We start from the raw sequence: 9,660 nt of genomic DNA, 5'->3' as shown, positions 1-9,660 counted from the left end.
AAATAAAAATTTATATTTAACAATGAATATATTCCAATCAATTGAATGAACGAAAAAAATATCATAACATACACAAACACAAAGTTTTCTTTGGTCTTTACTAATTGGAACCTTTTTATTGACGAGCCACAGAAATTGCACACCTATCAAAGCAACTAAAAGAATTATTGAAATGAGTTTCAAATGGAAGAAAAATCTGTTGATAAATGAATTCCTATTTGTTGACTATTACTTATTAAATCTTGTTCTAAAATCTGGTTTAATCTTGTAGTCCAAATAACCCCGTACCATGACGTATCGAGAATAGTAGAAATTAATGAAAAAAGAATAGTTGTACAAACCACTGAAGTAATCCCATTCCCAACAGTCCACAGATTGAAATCTATGGAATATTCGGAATCATTCATGAACATCACAGCAAATGATTAAAACATTTATGGCTCCCACGTAAATAAGGAGTTGTGCAGCAGCTACAATGGGAATTTGCTAGAATATACAATAAAGATATACAAACAAGAACAAATCCTAAGGAAAAGGCTGAAAATATTGGGTTAGGAAGTAATACCACTCCCAGACCTCCTACTAGAAGACCAGATCCCAGAAAAACTAAAAGAAAATCATGTATTTTTCCAGGCAAATCCATTATATTATTAAAAAAAGAAAATAGAAATCCTTTTCATGACCTTATTAATTTAACCGGGGATTTTTTTTTTAATATGTTTCTAATAGAGTGAAATTAGAATCTAATGAATATTAATTGATGTAGATACAATTATTAGACAGTTTCGCTTTTTTATTCTAATATTTTCAACCTATCTATTTCAAGCAAGATAATAATTACGAAAATATTATATTAAAAGGATGAGCCTTAATACTTAATATTATTCTATAAATACAAGTTTTTAATTAATTCTTTATATAATATATTCAACAGTTTTGCATTCTTTTTTTAATAAAATTAATGGGTTTACCCATTTTTTGTTTGAGGTGAATTCAAAATTGTTCGAATAGTATAATCGTCAATTACTGACATTGGTAAACGCCCCAAAGCGATTTGATTATAATTCAACTCGTGACGATCATAAGTTGAAAACTCATATTCTTCAGTCATTGACAAACAATTTGTTGGACAATACTCAACACAATTACCACAAAATATACAAATTCCAAAATCAATACTGTAATTAAGCAATCGTTTTTTTCGAATATTAGTTTCCAATTTCCAATCAACAACCGGCAGATCTATAGGACATACTCGAACACATACTTCACAAGCAATGCATTTATCAAATTCGAAATGGATTCGACCGCGGAAACGTTCTGATGTTATTATTTTTCATAGGGATATTGAATAGTTACAGGTAAACGATTTGTGTGGGATAAGGTAATCATGAAACCCTGACCAATATACCTTGCAGCTCGTAGGGTTTGTTGACCATAATTCATGAACCCGGTTATCATAGGAAGCATATTGTAATTATCTATGAATAATTTGATCTTTGTTTCTTTCTCTTGTTTAAAACAAGTAATGAATATCTTGGATTGATTTTCAATTTAGAGTGAAAAGAGTTGGAAAGAAGTTGTTAATAATAGATTACCAAGGGAAATCGGTAAAAGAAATTTCCATCCAAGATTTAATAGTTGATCCATTCTTAGCCTAGGTAAAGTCCATCTGGTTGCGATAGAAATGAACAAGAACAAATAAGTTTTAGCTAATGTAATAAAGATACCAATTGTTGTTCCAAAAATTTGATCCTTTTCAAATAGCTCCAGCATAGATATATACGGAATAGAAATATTCCAACCGCCTAAGTATAGAACTGTTACAAATAATGAGGAAATTAATAGATTTAGATAAGAAGCAACATAAAATAAACCAAATTTGATACCGGAATATTCAGTTTGATAACCTGCTATTAATTCTTCTTCCGCTTCTGGTAAATCAAAAGGTAACCTCTCGCATTCTGCTAGGGAAGAAATTAGAAAAATGATAAAACCTATAGGTTGACGCCACAAATTCCATCCCCAAAAACCATATTTTGATTGTGCCTCAACTATATCAACTGTACTTAAACTGTTAGATAATCCTAGTCGGTGATAACATTACTATTCTCACCGCTATTACAAAACCGTACATGAGGTTTTCGCCTCATACGGCTCCTCGGGGGCCGTAAATAAATATAAGGACCAGATTAGTATTATTTAGATGGATATGATGTGTTCTAAAATGGATTAAATAGAAATATATCTGGGGTCCCGAATTATACCAATGGAATTCTGTCTGCTCAAATTCTAAAACTAAAAAACGCGCTTCGGAATTCATCTCATCCTTTACAAATTTTAATTTCTATTTGTTGAGTAATAACTTAATCCTTTAATAAAGCACCCCTTGTAAAACTAAACCTAGGTTTTTCAGCCCGTCGTGTTTTTCAATTACGAAAAAGAATTAAACATCCTATTAGTTTCTTATTCATGATAGAAATTCTATTTTATTTTCGAAATCTATAAAAAAAAATATACTTGTTTCGTTCCTATTCTTCTTTCTTTCTTTTTTAGAAAAAAAGTAGGTGGACTTAAAAAAAAATAAAGGATTATTTCGTTTCTGATAGTCATTACATTTATCGGTGGATGGGAGCATACTCTGAATCGGAATCTTGGGGAGTACTGCCTGATAATTTCTACAAATTTCAAGCCCCAATTAACCTTCTTTTTTTGTTATCTTATGTTATGCATAAATATCCTTTTCAATTTGGTTAATCTCTATTACAAATTCTTTGTGTATTTTGGTGTTTCTAACCATCCACGCGTTTTTACCTAATTGCCGATCACTTTGTAATATATGTATATGTATAGTAATTTATATAACTGATAGTGAAAACGTCATACGGTTAATATTTTTTTTAACCCGCTTCAAGCCCGGCTGACTAATCAACCAACCTTGGGGTAAAGCGATTCTTACGCTTACGTTTATTTCCATTTAACCTTTGTACATAGGAAATGAGACTTAATTTTTCTTTTTACTGCTAATTTCTGAGCAGTTTTTTTTCACTCATATATAACTATCAAATTCAAATTCCTTTTATTAAGATAAACCCGAAAGATAAATATATATATTCCGTTTTTTTTTTCATTTTTTTTTTATCTAGAAGAAACGGAATAAACCTTTCTGTTTCAACGAATCGCACGTAGAGATATTGATAAAACACATAGAGTTAATGGTATTTCATAACTAATCGCTTGAGCAGCAGCTCGCAGACCACCTAAAAAAGAATATTTATTATTTGATCCATATCCTGACATAAGAAGTCCGATCGGAGCAACACTTGAGATGGCAATCCATAAAAAAATACCGATATTGAGATCCGCTAAAACAAGGTGATTGCTAAAAGGAATTACTGAATAACTTAGTAAAATAGAGATAACTGCTATAGATGGTCCAATACTAAATAAAGGAGTATTTCCTCTAGATGGACGAAGATCTTCTTTGAAAAGTAGTTTTGTCCCGTCGGCTAAAGCTTGAAGAATTCCTAACGGGCCGGCGTATTCAGGTCCAATACGTTGTTGTATCCCTGCAGATATTTCTCTTTCTAACCACACAATTACTAGTACACCAGTTATGATTCCCAATACAAGAGAAAATATAGGGACAAATATCCATATGAGTCCATAGACCTCTTTTAAAGATTCCAATCTAAGAAAAGAATTTATTGTTTGTACTTCTGTTGCATAAATTATCATTTTAACGATCAACTTCTCCCATAATTATATCTATGCTACCGAGTATCGTCATAATATCAGCCAATTTCATTCTTTTAACTAGTTCAGGAAGAATTTGCAAATTAATAAAACCCGGCGGTCGGATTTTCCATCTCCAAGGAAAACCACTTTGATCTCCTATGAGAAAAATTCCCAATTCCCCTTTTGGAGCTTCAACTCTTACGTAAAGTTCTTGTTTCGATAATTCAAAAGTAGGGGAAGGTTTTTTACTAATGAATCGATATTCAAAATCATTCCACTCTGGATTCCTTTTTTTATCAAAGCCTCTGCTTTCTAAATTTTCATAGGGACCCCCCGGAAGTCCTTCCAGAGCCTGTTGAATAATTTTGATGGATTCTGTCATTTCGCTAAGTCGTACTAAATAACGAGCTAATGAATCTCCTTGTTTTTGCCACTGAATTTCCCATTCAAATTCATCGTAAGACTCATAACGATCAACTTTACGAAGATCCCATGGTATTCCGGATGCGCGTAACATTGGTCCGGATAAACCCCAATTTATTGCTTCTTCCCCACCAATAATCCCAACGCCTTCAACTCGTTCTAAAAATAGGATTTCGTGTAATAAGTTTTTGATATTCAACAACCTCTGTTAAAAAATAATCACAAAAATCCAAGCATTTATCTATCCAACCATAAGGTAAATCCGCCGCTATTCCTCCAATACGAAAAAAATTATGCATCATTCTCATACCGGTGGCAGCTTCGAATAGATCATATACAAATTCTCGTTCTCTGAAAATATAGAAAAAGGGAGTCTGTGCCCCAATATCTGCCATAAAAGGGCCAAGCCATAACAGATGAGAAGCTATACGACTCAATTCTAGCATAATTACTCTGATATAGCTGGCTCTTTTAGGAACTTGAATATTTCCTAATTGTTCGGGTCCGTTTACTGTTATTGCTTCTGTAAACATAGTAGCTAAATAATCCCACCGCGTTACATAAGGTAAATATTGTATAATTGCTCGGTTTTCTGCATTTTTTCCATTCCTCTGTGTAAATAACCCAATATGGGTTCACAATCAACAACATCCTCACCGTCTAGAGTAACAATTAAGCGAAGAACACCGTGCATGGATGGGTGGTGAGGTCCCATATTGACTATCATAAGATCTTTTCCTGTAACTGGTCTCTTCATAAGTTTTTCCTTGATTCGTTCTGGTATGAATTAGATTGCTGAAAAAGAAGTTTATTCAAAAATTCAAGATCTAAAAAATTAACTAATTCACAATTTTGGAATTTAACGAGTTTTTAATTCCCGAATATTCAACTGATTAATTAATTCTTTATAACGTACTCTATTTTTTTTGACAAATAAGCCAGCAGTCGTTGACGTTTTCCCAGAATTTTTCGTAGACCTCTCTGAGATAAATAATCTTTTCTGTGCAATTCCAAATGTGAAGTAAGTCTTCGTATCTTATTAGTGAAACTGACTACTTGAAATTCAACAGATCCCTTGCTTTCTTCTTTTTTTTCTTGAAATGAAATGAATGTATTTTTTATCATAAAAAGAAATCCTTCCCTTTTTAATATGAATTGAAAGATATGAATTTTACTGATCAGTAATAATAATGGTAGTTTTTTTGTACAAGGATCCGAATTTAATTATCAACTTATTAATTCTTAATTTTATAAAAAAAAAGTTTAAATTTCGATCTAAAAAAGGAGGATTTTAAAAATTTATTTATGAATTCGCTCTGAGTGGTATCTATGTCATTAATTCAATGAATCTCATGTATAAAGATTGAATTAAAAAAAATCCCTCACATTTGTGCATCCAATTGTTTTCATATACCGTAACTTATATTATATATTGTTCATATACCGTAACTTAATACTATATATATAGTCAAAATATAGTAAAAAGGATCTACCATTAATGCATTTGAAATCGCGTATACATGTGTATTCTTATCATACTGAAATGATTTCCATTAGTCGTATTAAACCAATAGCGATTCATACAAGCTAAATCTTCTAATCGAAAATTGGGCCAAAGAAAGGATTTTAATTTAATTAGGTTTTTTTTATCCTTATCAAGATCTTTCTTTTTATTCAAAACTGTGGTCAAGTTTTGAATATTTGTATCAAATTTTGAATTTCTATCCCTTGCATTTTTTTTTTTTAAATTGAAACAAATTAGAATTCGAAATTCTTTACGTCGTTTAGGGGATAGAATAGTTTCAGGGACAAAGAAATTTAAACTTTTTTTTTTATAAATATAGCTTTTTTTTTTTGATCTTTTACTTATTTTTTGTTTATTTTTATGAACCAATGAAATCCCGATGGTTCTATATATAATAAGTTGGCCGTCGTTTTTTACAGACAAACGAACAGGTTCAACAATCAATATTCCTTTTTTCATTAATTTTGAAAAAGTGAAATTCTTCTCAATCATTAGAATATCTAAGCTCATCTCTCCTCTTTCAATACAAGATATCGTTATCTCGGTTGGATTTTTTAGTCTAACCAAGAGACAGTATGCTTTTACATTATTGAGGATTTTTTGATTAAAAAAACAATTCCATCGCAATTGAAAACGCGAATACCTTTTGAGAAATAAGTCAAGTTCCGCTTCGGTATTGCTTTTTGTTTTTTTTTTATTTTTACGTTTTTTTATCTTCGATTCTGTATAATTTTCTTCAATATTTTTTTCTTGCTTTGATAGAGCTGATTCCGTATTTATTTTTGTTTCTTTATCTGATTCAAACTCTTCTTGACCTGCTGATTCGTTTTCTTCTTTATTTAGATTAAAAAACCGAAGGAATTTTTTTTCGTTTGATGGTATAAAACCTTTTTTCTTTAGGGTGATCTGTTTATTCACATTTTTTGTTTCATTAAAATTGAAAAGAAGTGATTTAATTGGTATGACCCACGGTTTCATTTTATATGTACTAGAAAATAAGAAAAATTCTGGAAAGAAAAAAAAGTCAAAATTTGTTATACGAGGATTTAGTATTTCTTCATTCATTCCCATCCAATCAAAAAAATTTATTTTTTGATTGGCAAGACTCGTCTTAGTTATTTTATAAATTCTTTTATAATTCTTAACTTTAGTTTTAATATATTTTTTTTACTCCTAGTATCAAGCTCAATATTTACTTTTTTTCTAAACCAAAAGTTGAGAATTCTCCAATCCAATATTTTCTATGCAAAATTTCCCCTATACTGCGAATATTATATTTTTCTAGAAAACAAGAGATTAAAAAATTTTCTAGGCCTGTAGACATATCAAAAAATTTTTCTGTAGAATGAATAGATTTGTAGCAAAAAAGATTATATATAGAATCCTTTTTGAAATTCTGTTTATGTTTTGGATTGAAAAATAAGTTAGCCTCACAAAAATTTTGTTTTTTGTAATTATCAAAATTTTTTTTTCGTATGAATCCACTTTGTTTAAACTTGGATTTAGAACTAGAGAGTCTTGGTTTAGTTTTTTTTCCATTTTTGGGTTACTAATCTAGCCCATGCAATCTGAGGTAAATTATATTGAGAATGACTTCGTAACCAGTTTTTCCATTGATTTATTTCGGAATTTAAAAGGGTTTTATCTTTCCATTCATAATGAAAGATTCCTTGTTCTTTAAAAAAATCTTTTATTTGATTCTTAACAAAAAAGGATGTTATGTATATGTTATATTCAAAAAAAGACTTTAATTTAGAAAAGTTACTAACTTGAATTTGTGATAATTTGTAAAATACATATGCTTGTGATAAAGAGCATAAGTCATAACTAAAAAAATTTTTTTTTGATATGAAATTTTTTATAGTCGAAATAAAATAAATGGTATTTTTTTTTTTTTTTTTTCTCCATTTTCCTCATTCTTGTAAATATATACATCAAGAATTTTTTTTGTTGAATCAACAAAAAGTTGTGTAGTAATTCTTGGAATATTAATAATACCTAGAAAAATAGAAATAGACAGTTGTTCAACGCAAAATTGAAAAAAAAAAAAGATTTACGAATTAATCGAGTTTTTTTTTTTTTAATGTCTGCCAACTTTTTTTTGATGACTCAATTATTTTAGAATCATAACACAGTTTGTTACAACTATTAGTTAGTTTTTCTTTTTCTTTTGAAATTTTTTCGTTTGATTTCTGATTGTCTTTATTTTATCAATCACATTTTTTATTTTGTTTTCGCTGAGTGAAGAATTTGGCCACTCCGTCGATTTTTTTTGAACAGATAGTTCATGAATCATCTGATTACTCATTATTGAATCTTTTTTAGTTTCATTTAATTCATATATTTCTCTCGGGCCAACTAATGGAATTCTATTTCGTTTTGAAAGGTTTTTTTTTTTTTCTTTTAGAAAAAGCAAGTTTTTTATAATCCAGTTTTTAATTTCTTTTTCGACTTTTAGGAAAATTGTTGCTCTTTCTTTGAAAATCCTTAAAACCGGAAAAGACTTCGTTTTGGATTTTTTGATTCTTTTTTTTAATTCTTTAAAAATAGGTTTAAAAAAAGAAGGCTTTGGTTTGGTAGAACCAAAAGGTAGGTCAGTTTCCAGCCCCCAAACTGTTAAAAAACGAAAATCATTTTTTTCTCCTTTTGTTTTTTTTAGTCGAGCCTTCTGAGATGATTGAAATTTATATTTATGCCAAGGTTTAAGATAAAACGGAAATAGGATTTTTATCTGAATACCATCCGTTAACCAGTTTCGTGGAAATTCTGTTTCGGATAGTTGAACCCCATTATAAGTACATTTAACATGCATTTCACGTTTCCACTCCTTTAAATCCTCTTCCCACTCGGGAAGTTGAAATAATACGATACGGATGCTATTTTTAATTATTATCAATAAAGGTAATATAATATATTTTCTAAGAATAGATTGAGTTACTAAAATAAAACCTCTTATTATTTGAGCAAATAAGAAGCTATCCCAAGTTTCCGCAATTTCTATACGTCTTTGTTCTTCTTTTTTGATTGTTCTTCTTGTTCTTCTTCGTTTTTATCAAAAAATTTTTTTTTTCCACATGAAATTTCTAAGAATTTTTTTTTTAGCCCCCATATATCAAACGAAAAAAAAAAAAATTTATCTATTCTATCAAAAAAAAGGGGCGAATGTGCTTTTGCTTGCAAAAATTCCCAAATAACAGTTTTACGCCTTTGGGAACGCATGGATCCTTTAATTATCTCTCGACGAAAATCAGATTGTTGTGAATAACGGATCAAAGCCATTTCATCTGTTTGATCAGAATTTTGATTATCTTTGAGATTAGTATAAATCTCGTTATGCGGTTCTTTTAAATCAGTAAAAACCACTACACGTTTTGCTTTTCTTGAACGAATTCCAGGTTCGGTTGGTATATTTTCTTCAGTTTCAGCTTCCAATTCTTCCAATTCACTTGTTAATTTGTATGACCATTGAGGAACTTGTTTATTGATTTCATGGAAATCAATAAAATTTTTTATAAGAGTTTGATCATTATTATAAATTATAACGACATCAAATAAAATTTTGAAAATTTTTATTTCTTCTTCTGACTGAATTTTTTCTTCTTGGGGTTCGGAAAAAAAATAAAGTTTTTTCTCTATTGATAAAGACTTTCTTTTAAATTTTTCTATTGTTTGCTCAAATTTTTGAGAATTAATCTTCAGAAGTATAGCATGAATTTTGTTTATCCAAGATCCTCTTATATTCTTTTTTTTATAGGTTTTGGTTATGATTTGGAACGGAGATAATTTTTTGATTCTTCCGCGCGAAATCCCATGTAAAAATGGATCATAAATTTTAGGTAAATATTCTTTTTGAGTTTCGTTATGACAAAATCGAGTTGTTTTTTCCAGTATATTTTCAATAGACCCTTTTTTATCTAAAGCTTCAATTCTATTTAAAAATTCGTTTTTTAAATTTTCCTTTTTTTCTTCATTGA

At 29.5% G+C, this 9,660-nt stretch overlaps 3 protein-coding genes and 1 pseudogene across 3 annotated transcripts in view; all 4 read right to left on the bottom strand.

Annotated features, from left to right (window-relative positions):
• Positions 1-1,512: 1,512 nt before the first annotated feature.
• On the bottom strand, positions 1,513-4,921 carry LOC125595185 (NAD(P)H-quinone oxidoreductase subunit 1, chloroplastic). The gene is made up of 2 exons (XM_048771083.1): positions 3,186-4,921; positions 1,513-2,084 (listed from the first exon to the last, which is right to left on the bottom strand). The coding sequence occupies exons 1-2, from the start codon at positions 3,736-3,738 to the stop codon at positions 1,555-1,557; spliced, it is 1,083 nt and encodes a 360-aa protein (XP_048627040.1). The 5' UTR covers positions 3,739-4,921; the 3' UTR covers positions 1,513-1,554.
• LOC125595181 lies at positions 2,721-4,918 on the bottom strand (annotated as a pseudogene).
• LOC125595184 (protein TIC 214-like) lies at positions 2,721-6,757 on the bottom strand. Its single transcript, XM_048771082.1, has one exon. It carries the CDS (start codon positions 6,755-6,757, stop codon positions 5,657-5,659), a length of 1,101 nt encoding a protein of 366 aa, XP_048627039.1. The 3' UTR covers positions 2,721-5,656.
• A 1,306-nt stretch (positions 6,758-8,063) lies between these two features.
• LOC125595183 (protein TIC 214-like) overlaps positions 8,064-9,660 on the bottom strand; it is a 1,763-nt gene continuing 166 nt past the window's right edge. Inside the window, exon 1 of the mRNA XM_048771080.1 lies at positions 8,064-9,660. This exon is cut by the window's right edge and continues 166 nt beyond it. Coding sequence (XP_048627037.1) covers positions 8,684-9,660 — 977 coding nt within the window. The 3' untranslated portion in view covers positions 8,064-8,683.

Source organism: Brassica napus (assembly GCF_020379485.1).
Source record: "Brassica napus cultivar Da-Ae chromosome C9 unlocalized genomic scaffold, Da-Ae chrC09_Random_65, whole genome shotgun sequence".
In the NCBI taxonomy this organism is placed as follows: domain Eukaryota; kingdom Viridiplantae; phylum Streptophyta; class Magnoliopsida; order Brassicales; family Brassicaceae; genus Brassica; species Brassica napus.
This window is presented reverse-complemented; position numbering and strand designations above follow the sequence as displayed.

Bases quoted from the DNA above. Each gene is read 5' to 3' on its own strand.
- LOC125595185 (XM_048771083.1), bottom strand. From the start codon at position 3,738: ATGATAATTTATGCAACAGAAGTACAAACAATAAATTCTTTTCTTAGA. The intron at 2,085-3,185 runs GTGCGATTCGTT...ACCGACTAGGAT, and splicing joins TGTTTTATCAATATCTCTAC to TATCTAACAGTTTAAGTACA.
- LOC125595184 (XM_048771082.1), bottom strand. From the start codon at position 6,757: ATGGGAATGAATGAAGAAATACTAAATCCTCGTATAACAAATTTTGAC.